Source organism: Podarcis bocagei (assembly GCF_964188305.1).
Source record: "Podarcis bocagei genome assembly, chromosome: 9".
Taxonomy (NCBI): Eukaryota; Metazoa; Chordata; class Lepidosauria; order Squamata; family Lacertidae; genus Podarcis; species Podarcis bocagei.
Window position 1 is genome coordinate 35,014,083 of NC_138134.1, and position 24,469 is coordinate 35,038,551.

General features: G+C 38.7%; 1 protein-coding gene across 2 annotated transcripts in view; it reads left to right on the top strand.

The window, feature by feature from the left end:
* Positions 1-21,733, top strand: part of SPOCK3 (SPARC (osteonectin), cwcv and kazal like domains proteoglycan 3) — a 113,258-nt gene extending 91,525 nt beyond the window's left edge. For both annotated transcript variants that reach the window (XM_081208973.1, XM_081208974.1), the window contains 5 exons: positions 7,531-7,647; positions 15,551-15,772; positions 18,132-18,194; positions 19,477-19,614; positions 20,443-21,733. In XM_081208973.1, coding sequence (XP_081065099.1) covers positions 7,531-7,647; positions 15,551-15,772; positions 18,132-18,194; positions 19,477-19,614; positions 20,443-20,603 — 701 coding nt within the window. In that variant the 3' untranslated portion in view covers positions 20,604-21,733. The remainder of the gene's footprint in view (positions 1-7,530; positions 7,648-15,550; positions 15,773-18,131; positions 18,195-19,476; positions 19,615-20,442) is intronic.
* The last annotated feature ends 2,736 nt before the right edge of the window (positions 21,734-24,469 follow it).

Below are 24,469 nucleotides of genomic sequence, written 5' to 3' on the forward strand. Positions count from 1 at the left end.
TCTTATAGTTCCTTATTCACTACCTACATGTTTGCTTCCCTCTGTGCTTGCCTCTGTGTCTATGCATTCTTATCATTGGAGTCAAATTTAAAGTACTGTTTATCCATTTCTGAGACTAAATCCCTTTAACTTGTCAAGGGGTCAAGGCATGACAAAATTGTGCAGTGGTGTTGATGCAACATTGCTATAGTAGTGGGTTTGCTTTTTAGCGATTTTCTACATACTATTTTCATAAAGGAGATGAAAGTTGTATGCAATTGGCATTGTGCCACAGTACATCAAAAATGTATGGAGTTATTTGCATGATAGCTGCTGCATTACTTACAAGCTAGCATAACAGGCACAAGAAATGATTTTTATCATATTAGAATGCAAAACACTACATTATGAAAAAAATTGAGGATATCTTTAGCAGCATTATCAAAATACACTTGGATATTACAGAAAAAAGTTGAAACATGTATTTCTTCAGGCATCAGCTCCTGACAGATTATTTTCAGACTTTTCCTGACAAAGTGCTGATGTCATCATTGACAGTTTAATCAGTCTCAGTTTCATGAATCTTGTAAGTAGTACAGAGTAGTGATGCAGTTATTAGAGGAAATAGATGTTGCTAGTCTAAGATGCAACGGGAAAAGAGGCTCACGGTTGATGACATTTGACAGTTCCTTTCAGCTAAAGGCAATGGAGCTGATAATCAACACATCCAGTTAGTTCAAATATCTTTCATACTTTATGAATAACAAGCAAATTTATGGCTGAATAGATTACTGCCTAGGACCTCATTGTCCATGTGTGTGTGTTTTCCATGGAAAAATTATTCGTCAATGTGACACTAAAACGGCTTGATATAAAAACGTTTTAACAGGGAAGCCAATAATTTGTTTTCAAATATGTAAGCAGTATAATGGTTTTACTGTCAATCTTATGATTATTAATAGCTGCATTCAGAATACAGTTTTGGATGAAACTATAATTAACAGTTCTTGAGGAAACATTAATGGCATGGTCTATGCAATGGTTGCTGGTATTAATGCCATTAGAAAATAGTGTTACCATCCATTACCAATCCCTGAGTACTGATAAGTTTTAGGAATCCTACATGTACCTTAGGTTTCTTTCTGTGGAAGATATAAAACCTTACATTACATAAATTCTCTGTATACAATCTAAGCATGAGATGGACGTTCACAACACCCCCAAGAGCTTCTGCTTCACATTTAGGCTTCTAGGGGACCCACAATGCTCTAGCACTGGATTTATCACAGAAAGTAACCCAGGCCTCTTATTTCTTGCTGACTCAGTTTCAGGACTGCCAGTCTTTTGTTCTCTTCCATACATAGACATATTGATGGCAACATCTTTATCCAAGGAATGGGGGAAAGAAGGGCATGCCCCCTTCCAGAAGAATCACCATTTGTTTAGTTTCTATGGCAGGACATCGGCCCCAGCTTACATAACAAAGTAGATACTTAACAGACCTGGCCAGGGCGACACTTCAGCAGTCTCCCTGTTCTGCAGAAAAGTCACACAAATATAGAATATATTTCCCAAGAGCACATTTAGTCCAGTTTAACACACACACACACACACACACACACACACACACACACACACACACACCTATTACAATAGCACGAGGTGGTTGACTTTTACTACTTTGGAGAGTTGTTGTGGCTTGGCACCCTTTGTTCCCTTGTGAGCCAGATTTGAAAAGCCTGACAAATCCCATAATGCTTTGTGATGTGTTTGCTATAAGTACTATAAATCCCATAATGCAGTGCAGCTTAAGAAAACATGGACCTGCTGAATTCTGATATCCAGACATTCCAGAGAAACTGATGCTTATGAATGAGTAGGTCTTGAAGCAGTAGTACTCCAGTGTGAAGACATAGTCTTAAATCAGAGTATAACTAAAGCTTCCGTTTTATTTACACTTAAGCATAAATCCCCTTGATACCAGTGAGACCTGAGAAAACGTGTGTAGAATCAGGCTGTATGGTGTGTACAAAGCTGCAAGTCATTGATCCTCAGCAGCAGATATGGCATTTGCGTAAAACCCAGGCAAAAGGCAATACCCGAGGCTAAGGAATTTGGCTTCATGAAGGTGTGTGTGCGCACAAACGGGGTTGCCTTTTTTGTCTTAAGTATGTGTTTTGTCACAGAGAGATATGTTAAAAGCAGCAAGTAGTGGAGCATTGGGGGAAATGAAATTAGCTTATAAAATGCATCATTTGCTGAAGAAACTATCTGTCACTATGAGAGGAATTACCAAAATGTGTAGCTTTATTTTGCAGACTAGCTTTATCTTGCAGACTAAGAGTCTGATTCTAGCCTCCTTGATGAGGATATCACTTTAGTATCAGTTTGGTTTGCTGGGTGAAGTGATGTGCTTAAGATGGCAAGATGAGGCAGGGATAAATGAAGAAAGGAATTGATGTCTGAATGCCTTTTAAAGTGTTGGCAGTGTGTGCAAAACATTTGGGGTCCACACCTATCAGAACTTTGCACTGCAGCTCAGGCTGATTCTCTCCCTCAGGACCTCTCTATATTATTCAGCCACTTTTTATGAACTGCAAGCACTTTTGCATAATTGCTCACCCACTTGGCACACATTACAGCACTGTGTGACAGAGTGGAATCATACAAAGTAGACCTAATTTGCTGTCGAATGTGGGTTGAAGTTCTAGAAATAGATTTCACACAAACTCAAGCCAGTGTATGAAAGAAGCAAGTAAAGAAGGGAACTATACTTGGTGAAGGAGTGGCTCATTTCTTTCCTAGTTCATCAGTTCCTCATGTTGTAAATCTTGACAATCTTCTTTGGCCTTGATGGCTGAATGAGGGCTGCCTTGACAATTGTATGGAGACAATAAGACTAGATCTCTCTTATGAATATATAATTTAATTGAAATCATTTTAAATTTTATGATACATTAATCATGGACAGAATGCCTCTATGGAACATTAATTTCAAGCAGTAGGAATAAGCAGCTGTAGTTCCCTGATATATCAGCAGTATTTATATTAATTATCTCATAACATGGAATAACTGGAGTATAAAACCCATTTGCTTAGTTAAGCAACAAAGAAATCAAACTGCATTTATTTGTAAATTTTAAGGTGCATTCCTAAAATCAGACTTTTTTAAAGGTTAGCAGATGGCTAGAAAATGCATACTGTTTATAAAAATGTAGTATTCGATGTACTTCTATTGACAAATGTTTTATCTCTTAATAAAAGATCAGGCCACAAATGAAATTAAGGAATTGATTGCCTTATTTTAGACTTAACCTCCCATCCAAAATTGTTCTAATAAAATATAGCTGCCATGTGCCAATCAAGTTCATTGTATGAAAACATTCTGCTCCATAGTAGAGAGGGACAGAACTTTATCTGAAAATAATCAGATAAAGTGGGGCACTTGAAAGAAGGGAAAGAGAATATTTTTGGAAACAATGTTTAAGGGGAGTTGAATGCCATCCCAGTTAGTTTCAGACAGACCAATGACCATCCCACTTATTTTCAATTGGATATAATAGTTTTCTGGCATAATTATCCCACTTCATTTTTCCTGACACTCTGAAACTGTTTGATTGCATGTACCTGGCCTTCAGGGGCAGAGTCAGGATGTAGTGAGGTCTGTTCTATAGATACAGATAGGTAGCCGTGTTGGTCTGCCATAGTCAAAATAAAAATAAAATAAATAAAATAAATAAAAAATCCTTCCAGTAGCACCTTAAAGACCAACTAAGTTAGTTGGTCTCATACCAAGAACTAACTTAGTTGGTCTTTAAGGTGCTACTGGAAGGAATTCTGTTCTATAGTTCTATCCCAATACTTACTGGGGGAGGGGCAGACCTACTAAAGCTGCCACTTGCTGTTTCTGCTGTCAGTGATTCCTCTGCTCTCCCCCCCCCCCCCAACTTTAGGGAGCAACCAAATCAATGAAATCCCCTAACTCTCTTCAGGTATTCTCTAACTGTACACTAAACCCAGGGGGAGGGGGCACACTATATTGGGGGGGGGATGAATGGATTCCTATGCCCCACAAATAACCCAGAGATGCATTTTAAATAAAAGGACACATTCCACTCATGTAAAAACACGCTGATTCCCAGACTGTCCGTGGGCCGAATTTAGAAGGCGATTGGGCCAGATCTGGCCTTCGGGCCTTAGTTTGCCTACCCATGTTTTAGACATTAACCTAGCTCAAGGTTGTCATCTGAACTAGCCAGATGTTTAACTGATAATCAATCACAGCCAGTCCATCATTTGAAAAATAAGACTTTAGGACTGTCTTGCTCCAAAATGGCAACTAGACATTCTGTTTTGGCGACTGTAACTTTAGTTTAAGGAGCCATTTGGTGCCTAGCTTATGTAGCTGAGTTTCTGACATTACTTAAAAACCATCTCATTCCCCTATTCTCCTCCTTCTTATGGCCCTGTTTAGAATTATTTCAAAGAACAGGGGAGTGGGTGGATACTTAGGACTTTGAGGGTAGCAAGAAGGTTGAGAAGAGATACTGGTCATTGGCCATAATGAAAAGATGAATCGAGCAGAGTGTACTGTTTAACACTAGAGAGATGTTACTGACTAGTATAGGAACAGAAACAGGGGATTAAAAACAAACTGTAAACATACAGGACTAGCTTGAGGCTTATCATGGGCACAAAATAACATTGGGAGCAACTGACAGAAATTATTTAAAGCAGGCATGTCCAAAGTCTGTTTCGGGAGCCTAATCCAACCCCTTCGCCAGTTTTGCCCAGCCCCAGTGGCAGTTTATTTATTGGGGTCAAATCCTAAAAAAAAGCTCAACAACCTTGGTCGGCCCTCACACATGTTCACTTCATCAAGTCTGGCCCTCTTTGAAAAAGGTTTGGGCACCGCTGGAGGAAGAATTATCCCTATTGTGGCTTCAGATCTGGAAAACAGTAGATTATGCTAAAGGAATAATTTAAAAGCAATTGGCTACTAGATTGATTAAAGATGAACGCAAAAGAGTTTGAAATTGTGACATTAAAATTAGTTAATTAGTAATGAAGGATGACTGCATTTGTATGTTATATGGTGTACATTTCAGTTTACATTCTACACAGTAGACAATACATAAATAGGTTATGTGTTCAATGGTTCAAGTTCTGAAATCATTTACAGGTTCTTTGTTAATTCGTTCTTGCCTTTTCTGTGGATCACAGTTACCAAGACCATTTTCAGCTTAAAAACGATTTGTTAGTCTTCCAACTTAAATGTAATTTACTGGAGAAAATTTTGTAACGTTATCCCCTTGCCATTTGCTATTGTCTATCAGAAATGGTGCAGTGTAGAGCGCAAATACAATTACCACTTAATTAGGAGCAGGTTTGCCCAGATTCTGGCTCAGACAACCCCTTTTTGTGTGTTGTTAGATGCATATTTTAGCATAAAATCTTAATACATTTTTCATTCCTGCTCTTTTGATTCAATTGTATCAAAGGATACAATTAGCTTCTGCACTGAAAATTAAAGCGGTGAAGGAAAATATGCTGATTAGCATTTCCAGAAACTCTACTTCCAATCAGTAAATTATATTCAAATGCCAACTCCACAAATTGTAGCATTTACTTTATGTGAAAACAAATTCAGCACTTGGTTCCTCTTTGCATTTATATATTATGAAAGTTATTTATGAAGCATGTATGAAGGGGACTTTAAATTCATTCATTTATCCATAGTTAAATATGCTGATTTTTGTAAACCCAGTCAGCTTCTAGCACTTTAAGATGATAGAACAAAATAACCTTTGAGCTAGAGACTTCATTTATCCATACTAATTCTTTTAATGGCTGCTAGAATTGATTGTAAGAGCAAGAGCGCCTGTAGTAGTATTAGACAAAGGGAAAAGCACTTCTTGGCAGGTTCCTGAGTGGATTCATCTGATTTAATATGCATTTTTTTGATTACTGTCTAACCTTCCACAACCTTTACTGTCTGTCTTTTGTCATTAAAGATTCATCTGCCAACCTATTGGGTGAAATAATAGTCTGAATTACCTCATCTTGACCTATTTTAAATCAATGCAGGCCAATATGTCGTGTATAATAGTAGCAGCACGCTTTCATGGGGGAAAAAAGATTTCATTTTAGAGAGATAGATAAATGGTATGATTTATGCCCAAAAAATTAGTTAGCTGGTTAGATTAAATCCTTGGTAACACTGCAACCTTGATCTGGCGTTCTGGCAGCAGTACAACCCAGGAGCTTAATTGAACTGCTATCATGGGGGTTAGCAATTTGCATTGGTTTACTTACGCCACGGGGAGCAGATTGTAATCTCTTATGTGCAATGCTGTAGCTCCCTTTGAGTGCCAGGACTCCAGACATTCATACCTCCTATCCTTGAGCTGTACCAGTTGCATAGGCTGCTGCCCAGCCACCAATCTGTAGCCTACTGCTCTGGACATTTCAACACAGTTTCTCACAGTTCAGTTTGGACCCAAGACTCAGCTGCTCTTCCAGCCAAACTGGCACCCCAAACAAGCAATGGGGTGCCATGGAATTGGTGGAAAGTAGCACAGCTACTCTTCCTAACCCAAGCATATCCCCATTTCTCTTGTTAGGGCCTGGATTGGCTGTGCACTCAATGAGCTCTTGATGGGTTTGAGTTTCTTGGAGAAATGCAGCAGGCCTGTGTATGCTCCCAACAACTCAAGCCTAACTAAACCGCTGTCCTTGGTAGCTGGGATCTGCTAGAAGGCATAGATGAGAGTGAGTGGTTTGGGTGCAGCTATCAGAAAGTGCACAAGGTTGCAGGCATCAGTTAACTTGCCAGTTCATGTGGAAAAGGGGTCATGTGGAAAAGCTGAAAACCATTGTGATACACACTGTTGTTGATCACCTCTCGAATATTGTCAACTATCAAATGTGTTCAGATACTAGACTTCAGATAATGAATGTATTTATTTGTTAATTAGACTTGACTTCCTTTTATCATGATCCTCAAGGTAGTATGCACAGACTTCCCAGATGAATTCCTATCAAGGCACTAACCAGAGCCAGAGATGTGTGAAACCTTCCCAAGAAAGTTTGAATTTTTAAATTACAAGCCAGTTGCAAATTGCTTCCAGTAGACTGAAGGTTCCAATAGATTTTGAGTAGAAATTTGTCCCATTTCTTCACATTATTTCTAAAGTGCAGATACACATCCAGAAAAATGCCCCACATGCTTACTGAAGAATAATAATAAGAACTCTTATTCTACAATAGAACACAAGATATACCACAACATAGGGAGAGAGAGTCACAGGTATTCCTACCAGTAGGGAAACTGAGAATAGTTTACTTATGAAGAACAATACATTATACATTTTTCAAAAGCACTATGTAAATTGCATCTTTAAAATACCGAGGATTGTAAATAATATTGAAAGAGAAAATAACTCATAGGGAAATTGTTATCTGTTAGTTTTCATTTGTTTACGACAACATGAAAGATTGAATTTATATGCAGCCTGGGAAAATTACAAAGCTTTTCATTTTGTTTTTCAGTGTGCAGTGACCTGGAGTTCAGAGAGGTTGCAAACAGATTGCGAGATTGGTTCAAGGCTCTTCATGAAAGCGGAATTCAGAAGAGGACTAGAATTGTACAAAGACCTGAAAGAAGTAGTAAGCACTTGCATCTTTTGATATCTCTTTGAAAGAATGCATGTTAAGTTTCTGGGGTTTTTTAAATTAAAAAAAATCCATTAGTGTTATTTTTTTCCAGTGAGTCTCAAACTGAGCTTATAACCACTTGCTTCAGAAACATAAACATGCCTTCCACAAGTTAATTTTTTCTCCAACTGTGGTGCCCTCCAGAAAATCGAGCCATGGCTTTGTATTGATGTGCAACAATCTCTTCAGGCTTTCTTCAAATGATCACTTAGTTCAGAACAAGCTAGTGAGTTTTGTGTGGGTTGTCATTCACAAGTCTATTGTTCAGCCAGGTATGCAGTTCTAAGAAATGGTTCGATACAGGCTGATGATTAGTTGCCTTGAAAGGAGAGGATAAAAAATAAGTGCTTCACTTGAGCTGAGTGGCAGATATACAGTCACTGCAGCATGGTAGCCCTTAACCATTAGTGAATGTTTCTACATTTACACAAAGGAAGATACTAACAAGCCCATTGTATGAATGGAATCGTGTATGAATGATCAAGCTCCAAAGGGGAGGGGGCCAACAAGTGAATAATGATGAACTATTAACAGGGGCCCAACACCTCCTGGCAAATAGAAGGGGAAGAAATGGAGGCAGTGAAAGATTTTACTTTCTTGGGCTCCATGATCACTGCAGATGGTGACAACAGTCACGAAATTAAAACACGCCTGCTTCTTGGGAGAAAAGCAATGACAAACCTAGACAGCATCTTAAAAAGCAGAGACATCACCTTGCCAACAAAGGTCCGTATAGTTAAAGCTATGGTTTTCCCAGTAGTGATGTATGGAAGTGAGAGCTGGACCTTAAAGAAGGCTGATCGCCGAAGAATTGATGCTTTTGAATTATGGTGCTGGAGGAGACTCTTGAGAGTCCCATGGACTGCAAGAAGATCAAACCTCTCCATTCTGAAGGAAATCAGCCCTGAGTGCTCACTGGAAGGACAGATCGTGAAGCTGAGGCTCCAATACTTTGGCCACCTCATGAGAAGAGGAAAAGACCCTGATGTTGGGAAAGATTGAGGGCACAAGGAGATGGGGACGACAGAGGACGAGATGGTTGGACAGTGTTCTCGAAGCTACCAGCATGAGTTTGACCAAACTGCGGGAGTCAGTGGAAGACAGGAGTGCCTAGCGTGCTCTGGTCCATGGGGTCACGAAGAGTCAGACACAACTAAGCAACAACAATTAACAGGGCAAATCCTTTGAAACTTTAAAAGATTTTGTTGCTGTTGCATCAAAAAACAAGTGGAATATCAGGTTATGTAATTACTGGTAGGATTTGTTTAAAACAGCAATTATTATATGCAGTGATACATTTTGAGAGTGGTTTCCTACTGAGGAGCCAAGGCAAATTAGATTTTGTAAGCGCTGAACTTGGACCCTTCATTAACACAACAGGCCAACTCTGTGAATTTCTCTCATGTCTTGTTTAATAGAGCTTGCCTGCTGCTGACTGCCTACCTTGATACCTTCACTATTAACATTTTTTAGATGTGCTCGATATTTTTTGTATGCTTTTGTTTGATTAGGTCTTCTACTTTCTGCAAATTTGCATTACTAAGAAATCCTATTATGTTACTTAATTGAAAATGTTATTGCTCTGTGTGATTACTCATGCTGAAGCAATAATAGCAAATAGTCAAAATGAAATAAAGATGAATCTGTATTTATGTGTATTCGTTTCTCTACAATAAATAGAGTGGTACAGGATGTGAAAGCTGGGCTGCTACTTACTTCTACATTCTAAAGATTTACAGTAGAGTTGGTGACCATTATTTCACAGTCCAGTCAATGCAAAATGTAAACAAGACAAGCTTAAACATCAGTTGCAATCAAGAAAACAGAGTCTTGTGCACACACAATCCAGGCTTAAGATTCTTCTGTAGGGACCAGAAAGAATTTTTTTAAATAATGCTCTTTTTGGTCTCTCTTGGCCTAGCTTCTTTAGAACCACAGTTTGTTATGGGTAAATGGTGAGGTATAGTTCTGGAATAACCAGGGCACACTCTGTAAAAGATACTTAAAATACTAAGTATTTTTGATGCATTGAAAGTAATATAAACTAGGAATGCTTGCATTTTTAAAGTACTTTTGTGTTCCTTGTAATTTTACAAGGAATATTCTTGCAGTTCATTTCTGGAATAATGTGCCAAACACCAGCATTTAAAATGGGTTCCATACGAAACAAATGCATATAGAGGAACATTAGGAAAATGCAAATTTCATAAAGCATGCCACTCCTTCACCCAACTTTGAGTGTAGTAGCGTTATCACTCAGTGTAGCACTGCACCATGTGGCAAAATGTTTGTGTGAAGTAGCTTCCAACCCAGTCCTTGCAGCTCCCTTTTGTCCAATTGCGATCACATAGCACATATCACTGGGACCAAATACGGTGTCCGACAAGCAGCTTGTTGTTTTCCATATTTCGATTTTTCTTACAGTGGCCTTTTAAGCTGCATAGGTGACTGGATTCCTTTTACTCCCTTGTTAGTATACATTACCAGATACCTGAAAGATCACCTCACCCCATACACCCTCAATTAATTACTGTGCTCTGTAGGTGAGGGACTCCTGCAGATACCATCATATCAGGACATCTGTTTAGACCTACCTTTTAGACCTACCCTTGAATATTAGTCACACGCAGTTTCTGTTGTATTTTTAGTGCCTACTGAAGACCTTCCTCTTTCAAAAAGCTTTTTAAGTTGAGATCTTTCCCAGCCTTCAGATGTGCTGTTTTTCAGGTTTTTTATGGCATTATCACTTATCTGCCACCCTGGGCTCCATTATGAGGAAGGGTAGGGTGCGATTTAATAAATAAGTAGCATTTATATTGTAGGGTTTAGGCAACTCAAACCTGTTTCTTTGTGCATATTATATTGCTGAAACCCTGTTGTGTAGGCTAGCATCCCAGTGGCCATCAGAAAAGTGTGCCTAACTATGTGTCGTGTCTCCCAATGGGATCAGGGCATCAAGGTTTATCTTGCACCTAATTTCTGTGTCTCAGTTCATCAACTACAGCATAGAAGTAATAAGTACTTAATCCTCTTCCCCCTGCTTCTCTCTCCCTTAGGAGCCTGGCAACAAATGAAGCTCCTATGTATTGTTAAAGCTTTCCATAAATCTGAACATGTGTACTTTATCTATTTATTCTGGAGGTTTATATCTAGCCCTTCACCATAAATAAAATCATGGTGCCTCTGGCATACTTGCTACATCAGTCCCATAAAGCGTACCGACACAAGTCAGAGGTCTTTTACTGAACTTTAGAAGAAGAAGAAAAAGGGAAATTCTGAGTCATTTTACATGTCATGCTTCTGCTTGTTTCACTCATGTGTAAAATGCCATTTTGAAGAACTGTCGCCAGATAGCAAAACTTTGGGAAATTATCTTTAAAATGATATAGAGAACGTTTACTATATATGAAAATGAAAAAAGGAGTCTGCAGGTTGAGATTTTCATGGAATTACCCGACTTATTTTAGCTTCCTCCTTATTCACGTGCCAAAGGAAGGGAGGAAAGTTGGCACAGCTTTATTTGTCAAACCTGTATTTTGAAACATTCAGGATTCAACATTTATCCCCAGAGAGAAAACAAAAATATTTGCCGATATACATTCTTTTTCCTATAAGGTTTTGTTGGTGAATTCCTAGTGGAGGAAATGTCGAGCGCTGTGAAGTGCAAAAGACATTTATGGCAATGTGTGGAATTCAGTACTTCCTTTGGAACTCAGCCCAATGGCAGGTTTCCTGGAAGGAGGAAAAGCTTTTAATGACCCTGTATGTGTGCCAGGTTAGTAAATAGCCAAGTGGTGCAACCTAAGCCAAACGAAAGAATATTCTTCTGTGCAGGAGTGGGTAGGGAGAACCCAAATTAACAGTTTAATAGTTGACAAAAACATTTCTGGTTTAAATCTGGTTGGTCTAGGTTCTTTCCAGAGGGGTAAAGCAGACTTCTAATCATATTCACAACTCCTCCTTGCTTCTGTGTGTGCTGGTTGTTAAGTTTGTCTGAATGACATAATGTGAAAGGCTTATATTCTCCGAATTGTCTAAGGGGGAAGTTGCTTTCTCAAATGGTAAGTAGCTCAGTGTGAGGGGGGGACGACTTATCCGGTGCAACCTAGTGCAAAAAAGGGGGGGGGAGTTAGGCAAGTGGAACAGATGATGTGACTAAAGTACCAGATTGACAAATTTTGCCATAGCGGCCAAAAGTCTAAACTCTTCCTCCCTGACTATGAATAAACTTTCACATTTGCAGAAGACCACCAAGAATTTCTGATTCTCAGGTGTTTAACAGGAACTCCAAATTAGGCTTCAGACACAAAGAAACCTGAAGGGAAAACAAGAAATGGATTTATTTTTTTTGTATAAAAGGACTACAAGATCAGTTCTAGGCTGAGATACAAGTCTTCTCATTGTTTTACACATAGATCTTGCTGCTGGACTTCAGGGAAGTATTGGGAAATGGGGAGTAGATCTTATACGTTTGAAGTCCACCTATCCCAGGTGAAGGCAACACTCAGCTCCGTGGGCCAGTGATCTCAATAAAAGGCAGCTGCCTGCATTTCTATGTGGTGCAGTGATTAGAACATCATACTAGGACCCAGAAAACTGGGTTCAAATCCTACCCCCCATGAGCCTTACTGAGTTACCTCGGGCCGATCACCATCTCTCAGCCTAATCTGTCTCACAGGGCTGTTGTAAGGAGAAGGGAAGAGCTATTTGTGCCAGGCTGAGCTGCTTGGAGGAAAAGCAAGATATTAATTCAATAATAAATAAATAAAAGGGTCCATTTAGTGCCCTGTTGTGTGGGTGAAAAAGACCAACAACTGAATCCACCACATGTGTGAGGTGATCCTCACCTTCCACTTCCAGCTGCACACTGTCATTGACTAGGTTTAATTTCAGACACCCCTGTCTCAACTAGGTTTACATACCACAGCTCAGCTCTGCAACATATGAAGACAACCACCCTTTCCTCCCATAACTACAGCTGTTGCACACACCTGGCCCCATCTGGACTGTGCATTTAAAACAGCACCATATGAATTTACAGTCATGGCTTCCCTCAAATAATTCTGGGAACTGTAGTTTGTTAAGGATGCCGAGAGTTGTTGAAAGACCACAGTTTCCTTCACTACGGTTTACATGTGGCAAGGGATTTACTGCCTTTTTGTGCTATTGGATGAAAACATATGTGCATGGTAGGGAGTGTGGCAATCAGAAAACCGAGTGAGAGTATGGAATTGTTACTTTGGAAAGGGTAATTTTATCGGAGGAGCACAATAAAATAATACGGAATGGTTTTGTTTGGTTGAAAGTACCCGCAATTGGGCCAGAGGCCATATTTCAGACCAGGTTTACATTTCACTGGCTGCTATTTGCTCCAGAAGTAGCTTTTTTACAATAAACACCACCTTCACACAAATAGTAGCTAAGAGGAGAAATTTCTAGCAGGCAACTGGCACACCTCAGATTTTTTCTTTGAAATAAAATTGGCTCATTTAAGCCACATTTTAGAGGAGGCAGAGGGCGGGGGGGAGTAAGGTAAGTTGTATTTTGACGCTAAGCAGTTCCTCAAACAGAAGAGGGCATACAAGATACTGTAGGTAACTTCTAAACATTTCTGCCAACCTAAACAATAAATAACATAATTTTTTGGTGAAGATTTTTCAGGATTTGAAACCACAAAGAATTTCTTCTTGTTGCTAGCAAATCTATCTGTTTATTCTGAAAATGGGAAAGCATTTGAAAACAGGTCAATATAACTCTTCCCTTAGAGATCCTGCAGCAGATAATGTATATTTTGGTGTGTTTGATGTCTTCAGGCATGGTCAGGAACTCTTAATTTCCTTTAGTTATCTCCAGTCACTGCATCCCTCAGTGCCTCGTCCAGGCTGTGTACAGATCCTACTCCACATGGTCAAAAATATGTGACTTTGGTATATTTTAACAGGAGATGATAGAGAATTATATGTAGACACTTTTAATAAATATTGAGCCAAGTTACCATACTTTAAAAGTATGTTGCAAGTTGGTTCTCTTAAGCACATGTAATTGGGTCTGAGTTCAGTGTTCATTAGGTCAATTCATATTGTGTTCTAGCTTGCAGTCCCATACAGGCCTTTGGTATTTATTCAGCCTCTTACTTCAGTAGTCTCGATTTTGTTTCTACAGGAACAGCGTTCAGTAAGAGTATTTGAGAGTTAATCACTTTGCATCCAAACAATATTTTAAGTTTTATACCTCTTTATACTGTGTTTAAATACTCTTATTGCTGTATATTAAGCAGTTGCGTTTTGCTGTGGTTTTGTATGAATATCTTCTCAGCATTCTCCTTCCTATTGTGACGGGTGCTTGGTAGACAATATGGGCACTGGATGTGAGATTAAAACTGAAGGCGACAAATTCCCTTCTCTCCTTAAGGGAACGCTTTGGGCCATTTGTGCCGTTTGCTTGATTTTCTACAGCATTTTTGAAGTTTCTGTCTTTAGTTCCCAGCCATTACAGGATTTTAGTTCTTCACATCTTTCTGTTTTCAAGGATGAGTCTTTTTAGGATTTTGCCATGTAATAGCTGCACCCCACACTTCAAGCTGCACTGGTGATGCATACAGGGAGCAAGTTCATGCTGAAAACATCCATGGAACTTCGCATGAATTGGCTTTTTGATATGGTCAGGTGTCGGCATGTATAATTCTTGCTTTGCTTGTGACAGCCCAGCTTGAAAATTGTGTTGTTCTCTGTGATTTCAGTTTCTTTATATTATGGATAAATAATAATAATAATAAAAACATTACCTAGAATATTTGCCTGCCGGTACTGTTAACACAGGACTTCCCAAAATCTTTTATGGCATCTTGTTAGTGATCTCTGGTCTTACGTTAGTGACAGAAAATTCAGACCAAGAACATTTCGTGTTCAAAGTAATCATACTTTGACCGAGCTTGATGAGAGGGTGTAGATGAGTAGACTATCTCTTGCTTTGTTTGTTTGTTTGTTTGTTTGTTTGACTGAAAGGCAGGCTGCAACTTAATTAGAGCACTGTTCAGGGTGCTTGTCCCAGTTTCCTCGCCACAATGGAAACTCCTCTCCCCTCGGGACTGCTTTACTGGCTGCATGTGAAAAGGCACAGGGTCCTCCTATTTTTTTCACCTATGCAAGAACAGTATGCTTTTTGTAGAATTTCCAAACCAGACCTAGCTTATCAATCATAAGGGATCATAAGAATCCAGTTTTAGAGATTTGTCTTCTGTTGTGCCAGAGGGAGCTCTTAAAAAGATGCAATGTTTTTTATTCCCTACCTTCCCACCCATCCCAAAAATACCCAGGGCAACTTAGTCCAAACTAGCTCTCCTCAGTCTGATTTGCTTGAGAGAGAGCAAGAAGGAAGACTGGCATACCTTTCTACATAGGAAGCCAAAGTAGCAGCACAATGCTTTCTTTATGGTTCCTTGTGCCAGGCTCCACTGTTTTTATCTGGACTTCAGTCTCCGTTTTTTACCAATTTTATATAACCATACCAGTCTTCCCGGGTACATACCCAGTCTTACTCAGTTACTTCTCATTTTATGGATGTCAACATTGCTGAAGTCAGGGTGCAATAATTATTTCCCACTATTGCATGACTTGAATTTTCAAGCAAGCATATGTTTTCAAGTGTCTTGAGATTAAATGCTATGTTAAATAATAGATGCAGATACTCTTGTTTTTATGCAGTTAGCATGTTACTTTTACAAGCTGGTTATCAGCACACACTCTGAACTTATTTTTGACTGGTAAAGATGTTTCCATGACTTCCCTGGCTTTGCCAAGTTGTGAGCTAGCTGAATCTTTCTCTCATTCGATTTCTTTGTATTTCTGCCTCTTAGGATTTGATACCAGCATTTTGCCAATTTGCAAGGACTCTCTTGGCTGGATGTTTAACAGGCTTGATACGAACTACGACCTCCTACTGGACCAGTCAGAGCTTGGAAGCATTTACCTTGACAAGAATGAACAGTGCACCAAGGCATTCTTCAACTCTTGTGACACTTACAAAGACAGTTTGATATCTAACAATGAGTGGTGCTACTGCTTTCAGAGGCAGCAAGGTACAATGCTAGAACAACTTGAAAATCTTGATGTTAGACATTTAACTCTTAGTTGTTTCTCTCTCTCTCTCTCTCTCTCTCTCTCTCTCTCTCTGTGTGTGTGTGTGTGTGTGTGTGTGTGTGTGATTAAATCTTATAAAAGGTTATGGAAAAGTAAGAGTTTCTCTGAGAAATCCACTTTTTAAGGGGCTGTGAAAAGTTACAGTGGGCAGGATCCAGAGAAAAATAAAAGGCGTTGTGATAATGCAACAGGGCTTCCTTGTCTCTTGCTTTCTACTGCAAATTACTAAAACATGACTCCTGTTGGGCAGGTTTCCCTCTAATACAGGGTGAAATAAGGTGTGTCAGGAAAAACTCTGACACCATCCCTTGCACAAAGTCGTCTGCTTAAAGAAGGATCACTCTTCAGCAACCCAGTATAAAAAATACACACTAGATAAAAGGTATATAATAGGGTTGTTTTGTAATAAATTTACAAAAGTGCTACTGATAAGCGTAGCAATTTGTTTCTAATAGCTGGGTTTGTCTTCTGATTCTCTGGCTTGTGTTTGATACTTTGTTTCTCAATTTAGTATTGATAGAATTGGCATATTTCTTGTCACACAGCCACCCCTTTCTAAGGAGGCTGTTTCTAAACAGAATCTCCATAACCCATTCAAGCATTTTGTTTATCTTTCTATTTTCCCCCAAGGTAAAATTCAAAATCGAAAATGAAGGGTAAATACAGACTGATCTGCATGAATAGTCAGTTTGTATTTCAATCTGTATTGATTCTCTCATTTGCATGACTAATGCACAAAAGGTCTATTGATGTTTGAAGTCTTCTGCAACAGATATATTAAAAAATCATAAAAATTGTGTGTGTGTGTGTGTGTGTGTGTGTGTGTATACTGAACAGATTTTATGATTGTGTATTCCATTAAAAACTGCAGAATTTGCAACAATCAGTAGCATTTCAGCATTGTTTAGACTAAACAAGCAGTAACACAATTTTAGTCAATTGTAACCTTGGTATATAATAAAACAAAATCAAAAGTAACATGGACTTAGTCTTAAATTTAGCTCAATAGCAAAGCTATTGACAATAGAGGAAATCAGTGAAAGTGATGCAGCTGTTGAACACACACACACACACACACACACACAGCTCAATCCAGCCAGTATTAAGAACTTTTCAATTTCAATGCAAAAGATTTAAGTGTGTGCTTAACTCTTCTATTGAAATACACGGGACTTGAAAGTATTCAACCTTGTACTGTGCTCAAGGAAATTCAGATTTGTGAAATATGCTTACATTGTAGAGTTACTCTAAAGACACAGCATTCTAAAGTACTTGTCTTTTGAGACTTTTCTTCTGCTTGTGACCCAGATAATAGTTATTAAAGCAAACACATGTATGCACATGCATAAATAAATAAAATCGTTTCAGGATTCACTCATCCAATATTATTTTAGTAGAATTCTGCTGATCAGTGACTACTAAGAGTTATACAGCCAAGATTGCACAGAGTTAAAAAACATTTTAAATATTTTCCCATCTACTAAGTGCAAGGATGCTAATAATGAGGGGGGGAAACCTTAGATGGATAAAGATAATTGTTTCTCCTCATAATACTAGGATTCACGGTGAGAGTAGGTTCACAAAATATTATTTCACACTTCACAATATTTAATTTGTGAGTTCCATTATTTACGTTAGCCTGGAAAAAGACCTGGAAATAGACTGGGAACCAGTGCAGATTTAAAAGTGCAGACTTCCTATGGTCATACTGTTTATTGCAGTTAATTATCATCTGGCAGTTTTCAGACTGTTTTTTAAAGAAAATACTACGATAGCCTTAAAGAATATCAGACAAGATCTGGTTAGTAGGTCTATCAGATGGTGATTATCAACAGTCTAGGTCAAAAGCCAAGGGTGGTAGTCAATGAAGTTTAAAACAGAGCAGACCCACTGAAACTTGTAAACATAACTAACTTGGGTCCATTAATTTCAGTGCGTCCACTTTCAGTAAAACTTTAATACCATCCCATGTATCCTCTTTTTAACAGATGTTAGTTGTGAAAGATTGCTGATGCTATCATGCTTTGCTTACAAGTGTCATAGAGGTATCTGGAGGAAGACCTCTGATGAAGTCAGAATTCTAGGCTAAATATGTGTTTTTTCTAAAACAGCAAAACTGTTCTTACATTCTGACTGTAGAAGAACCGGCTTCCAGTTCACATCTGTTAATAATAACAATGTCAGTGAGAGTAAGCCATTTTTAAATCCTATACTTGAAGTTAAATCGTAAGCAGAGCAAGCCATTCCTAAATTCTCACACATAACTGAAGTTTAACTTATCTGATGTCATCATTCTAGACCCACCTTGCCAGACAGAGCTCAGCAACATTCAGAAACAGCAAGGGGGAAGGAAGCTCCTAGGTAAGTCATAGATCATTCTTTTGAAGCTTTTATTGCTTACATAAATAACTCTAGTGAAACTGCAACAGAAAATCAATATGAATCCTAAAATGATGGACCAAACTAAATTCCAGTAACAGAATTTATAAAGTCTTTGAAAACCATTAAACTTAGTTTTATTACCTTATCAGTTCCAAGATATTACATATGTTTTATTACAGTACTATAATGTCAATTTTTTTCACTTTATAAAACCTACTGCGAAAAGAAGGGTTAGATGATTCAGTCGTAAAATAACATATGGTTTTAAATGTTCTGTTTAATATTTCCTTCAAATCTCTTACGTGAATAATTGTTCATTGAATCTAAAAGTTTGCATAATTATAATCAGAGTTAAAGACTTCGTATTTTAAATTGAAGCAATTACCTCCAAATTTGTTGCATATGTTACAGTGTTTAAAATAAATTGTATTCTTATTCTGATATACTTAATAAACTTAAGTAGAATTTAGGTAGCAATCCTGTACATACTTACCTGAGAGTAAGTCCCATTGAACTCAGTGACTTTTGAATTCAGTTGGGCATGGCCACTGTTACTCTTCCATGGCAACCAACATGAAATACACATCCCTTGCAGAGTATCTTAACCCTATTCAAACATATGAAAAAATACAATATGAATTAGGTATCAGTAGAACAAGGAAAAGGCAATGTAGACATTCCTTTTCTGGTAGAACAGAGAGACCTTTTATGGCAAGCAATTGGGAAACATGCTTTGATATTTATTGAAACCTTTAAACACACAGTGGTACCTCGGGTTACAGACGCTTCAGGTTACAGACTCTGCTAACCCAGAAATTGTACCTTGGGTTAAGAACTTTGCTTCAGGATGATAACAGAAATCGTGTGGTGGCAGCGGGAGGTCCCATTAGCTAAAGTGGTACCTCAGGTTAAGAACAGTTTCAGGTTAAGAACAGACCTCCAGAATGAATTAAGTTTTTAACCCGAGGTACCATTGTATTAGTACTTAACCTGAGAATGAAATAGGAGATATAACAGAAAAATTATATGCATATTCACAAGTTTCATAGAATCGTAGCGTTAGAAGGGATCACAAGGGTAATATAGTCCTTGCAAGGCAGGAATCTTTTGCCCAATGTGGGGCTTGAACCCACAACCTTGAGAGATTAAGAGTCTTGTGCTCTACCGACTGAGCTATTCAGGCATTGCTTGGTTGAAGCCAGGATATTTATGCTGCAAGAGTGACTGCACGTCCCTGGTAATGTTTTTGTCTATTGCACAGGGCAGTATATACCTTTATGTGATGAAGATGGTTACTACAAGCCAACTCAGTGCCATGGAAGTGCAGGACAGTGCTGGTGCGTGGACAGATATGGCAATGAGGTAACAGGATCCAGAACGCATGGAGCTGCAGACTGTGGTAAATCACATAATTCCATTTCCAGTTGTTTGGATGAGAAAAGTTTGTCAGGTCCTGTGCCTCCCCCCCCCCCACAGCTGATCTTTGAGGTCTGAATTTATCACCTAGAGTATGCCCTATTATCTGATTTCCTTGATAGAGAGAATTGGACTCTCTCTTAATCCATAGATGATACTTGCTTTTAAAGCAACTGTATTAAAAACTGATCATTCAAGGCTGCCTCAAACCCAATTTTTCTGTTGGTTAGGCAAATTTCCAAGTAAAGTATTTGCTGATACAGGACTGTTGAGTGCAGAATCAGCCCCCACCCCACCCCCTGTAGATTGTGACCTACACCTTCACAGTTATAAGCCTTTTACATAATAAAACACAGCACAACTCAAAACATCATCTCACACTTTTTTGGGGGGGGGTCTTAATTAGAAACTGTTATTTTCTGCTTGTTTCTTGCAATAATTAAAATTAGTTTTGACAAGCCCATTTTGTATTTATACATAATGACAAAATATATATCTCTCATCTTGAGTTATCCGTATTCCTTACCAGTGTTTTTACTAGTCTTTTTCAAAATGCATTTTGTAGTAGATGGTTAAATTTGTGCCTTGGAGTCAGACAATGAATGAAAGCAACTTTAGGATGCAGCCTTAGCAAGACTCCGGAGGGACAGGAGCTCTTTGAGTAGTTGGATTCTGAACTCCCTTGGGCCACAAATATAACCCCCCACCCCCCCAAAAAAAAAATGTTAGAAAAAAAAATGATCTTACCTATTAAAAAAAATAGCATTAAATAATACTTGACACAAAGTAATGCAGCTATATTCTCCTTTAGCTATTGATCTGGAAACATCAGGTGATTTTGCCAGCGGTGATTTCCATGAATGGACGGACGATGAGGATGACGATATGATGAATGACGAAGATGAAATTGAAGATGACGATGAGGATGAAGGGGACGATGATGACGACGATGACCACGAAGGATATATTTGATGCTTTTAGCTGTGACTAAATTGTCTCTTTCTACAAGATGACGCCCCAGAAAATTCCTATACCTTCGAAGGTCAAAAGGATTCTAAACAACATGTATATTTTGTATGATTATTTGAAATATTGAAGCTGGAGTCATAGACTTCCTTTGTTTAAATGAAAAGCATTATATTATGTGTTGTTTTTATATGCCGTTGAGCAGAAGAAAACACACTGGAGTCTAGCCTGAAGAAAGAAACATATGTGTGCTACTAAAAAAATAATAATATGTGCAGATAATCATAAGGACAACCAAACTTAAAACCTTCCATGAGAAAGACATCTTCTGTTTGGAATTGTGTGTGTATGGCCGCTTCCAGCAGGTGCTCTGTGATAAGTAAAGCAACTTAAACTTTAGCAGTGATTTAGGCCATGTGGACTTCTTTGCATGGGCACAATAAGGAAAGTTTGATTAAGGAAATAACCTGTCGCCAGCCTATAATTTACCAGAGGAGTGGAGAAACTGTGACTATAGAAGAAGGTGTCAGGTCCTCCTTTGTGTTTGCAACTGTTATGTTTTTGACTCTGAAATTACTACCATCTTGAAATGACATTTTAAATGCAGTAAACCAGGAAAAGTATAGATTCTGCAAATCTAAAGTTTTGTTGTCCTTTTGTTCTTTTATTTCTTCCTTGTTCATGTCAAAATCATGTAAGCTTGTTACGCGTGCAGGCGGCCTGATGATTTTACTTTTATTTCTATAGTATTCTAACCATAAATTTTAGTTTAACATATTTTAACGGGAAAACTTTGCATAAAGAGTGTGTTTTTATAATACTGTGTTGGAGAATGACACGTGCCCTAAGAAATGCTTTTGAACCCTAACTGTGACTTTTTAGTTTCCAGACTCAAACTAATTTTGCATCTCTCTCCTAATTCATGCCCTGTTTGGATATTAGTTCAAATTTTTAGAGGAGTTATTGTAAGGTGCCTTGCAAAATAGAAATAGAAAGATTTATAGCATGCATACCAATATAAGATTATTAGGCATTAGCCAAGCATTTCCAAATTCCAAATTTAATATCAATATAGGTACTGCTGCTGGAATGGAGAAATACGTTATTTCCCACCCCCCACCCCATTGTTATGTAATTACCATGTAGAATACATTATAATTCTTAAGTAGGGTTGCATTCAAAATTGACTGTAGAGAAAATTATTTTAATCACTATATTTATGTTAGCATGTTAATTAATTGTGTAGACGTTCTAAAACTCCACTACCTTCATTCATATCAGACCTGTGGCTTTGTGCCATAATAAAATTGAAAGAACCTGTGTAATATTATGCAAGCAGTTGTTTAATTTCAACTGTGTGTTAACTGTTTTCCCTGATTTTTATCTGCAGTTAATTGCAAGAAAAAAATGGTTTCTTCTTTTGCATTTAATTTCAATAGGTTTAATAACTAAATTTAACGATTATCTTATGTAACATTAAAGTATACTGCAGTTTTCTTTTTTATGTTTATGTATAGGTTGCAAAATAAAGACTCTCATAACCAACTTTTACCCTGAATGCTGTAATGATTCTTATGGGTACAGCTGCCTTAAAACCCTTGGCAACATTTTTCTTTTGAGACAAATAAAAAACTATACCCAAATTAGGTGAGAAATGCAGGCCACCAAGCAGCAATTTTGGGCAACAATCCATATAGTTTTTGGTAATTTCAGCAAAAGCATTATTTCTATGGAATGCATACAAGCCATAACCAACTCCCCTGTCTCAGACTCGCTTGGTGAATAGGAGCAGTACTCTTAGAGTAGTCTATAGGGATACAGACTTCTTCTGGATCCTTCATCCATTTGCTCTAAGAGCTGTATATGAGGTTTGTGTACAATGAGTCACTTCTCCTTCTCTTTGTCATCTTCGTCTGCAAGTTTGCTCCACCACAAGTATGTTGGATATTGATCACTTACTGGTGTCCGTATGCAACAGAGCAGCTTCACTTGGCTCTATCAAACAAGAGCAAGAGCTCAGGGGTGATAATGTCAAGAGCTGGCGCTATTAGCATATTCCACAAATCAGCTAGGGCTTCAACAATCAGAAAATCAATCAGAAAATCCACCAGAACTGTCTGGAAACCAGTTGAATCCATCAGCCTCTGAGTTGCGGAAAGCCAAAATCTCAGCAGAAGGTGATCCGGCCATCACAAGGAGCTGACATTAATACCTCCCCTTCTCTTAGATCACATTATTCCTGCCTGTCAAGAAAAGCAGATCAAGAGTGTGGTCCGCCAAATGTGTTGTGCAGAAAATGTGTTGGGACAGCACCGTGGTTGTCATGGTGACCATGAAGTCCTAAAATGAATGTTGAAGTCCTCAAGAACCAGCAGGCTAGGAGTCTTCAATGCTTCCTCAGAGACCATCTCTGTTAACTCAGGCAGGGAGACTTCTAGGAAGCAAGGCAGGTGATAAACCAGCAGAATCCCCCATCTGTCCTGATTACCCAGTGCCAAGTATAGTTGCTCTAGATCCCCAATGAAGCAGACAGGAAGCCTGAGGAGAGACAGAATTCCCAGAGACTGCTACAGCTTCCCCTCCATGACCCTCAAGCCTTAATGGCTTCGGTGTACATGATGATAAAGACTCTGATTAGCTGTGATGATGTGGTAGGGGGATGATTCCATAAGTTCAGCAACTTGTGCAGTCAGATAACTAACGTCATCTGCTGTGATTATTGATACAAGATGCTTATGGTTAACATTTAACCCTTCAAATGATGGCAGTCCTCCGTGGTGTAATTCTTAAATTAATGCACTGCTATTTTCACACAATTCACCAATGAACAGTGCTGCGGCTAAGGTCAGACCTTGAGACAATTGTCCTGGACCCCATAGCCCAGGAGTACCTGGATGACCATCCCATGTGCTGCATGTGATGGGGGCAGCAGCAAACAAGTCCACCTCAGCACTGGGTAGGTCTAGGCATGGCAGGACCTATCAAGCCTGCCAGTGATCACATCACTATCCTCATTTTTAAAGACCCTTTATATTCTGGGTAGCTGACTGGGCATGTACATAGTCACAGGTGTTCTTTTTATTTACAAATATATTATGTATTTTGCTAAGTGAATGTGCTTAGCGCCAGGACAGCAGAAGCAAGGTCCATTTTATTTCAGTAGTCCTGCTGGCACTGTGATTTATTTTTTTATTAATGTGAAACTGCTTGTGCTCAAGAGAATTGTTCTCTTAACATATGAGGGGCATAGAAGCAGCTATAAAGCCTGGACTACAGGTGGCAACTGGAGAAATAAATGTTAATTGTGTGCCTCACAACTAAAGATCTGCACGTGGCCAGCTAATGCTGCCTGCTCTCATGTGTAAGACCGTTAAGCCCAGGGTCTAAAATTGCCTAGTTGCACCTCTGGCAGTAAATGGGTAGGCCTCGGGGTAAATGAATTGGTAAAACAGATGACGAGTGTTCCATTTTGTTCTAAGACTCCATCATGAAAGAGCTCATGGGTTTAGTCAGCCCTGTTTCCAAATTCATAAAGCTTGTTGCAGAAAGTCCCAATTGCAGCAGGCTTCAGCTACAAGAACATCCAAACAATGATCTATCCGTTCACTAACCTCAGAAGCTTTTGCCTCTGGTGTTCCATAAAGAAAATGTATTGAGAAGGATGGAAGAAAACCAGGATTGCGTGTGTGAAATAGCTCCCCAAGCAGCTATAATAACAAAGCATTTTAAGCTATACTTGTGCAACCCTCACTTTTCCAAAGGGTTGGGCAGATATGGCTGAAATTGTCATGAAAACATAGGATGCTGTTGATAAAAGTTCCCTTGTGGAACAACACCAACATAGTTTTCCCCCACCCCCAAAAACCCTCACA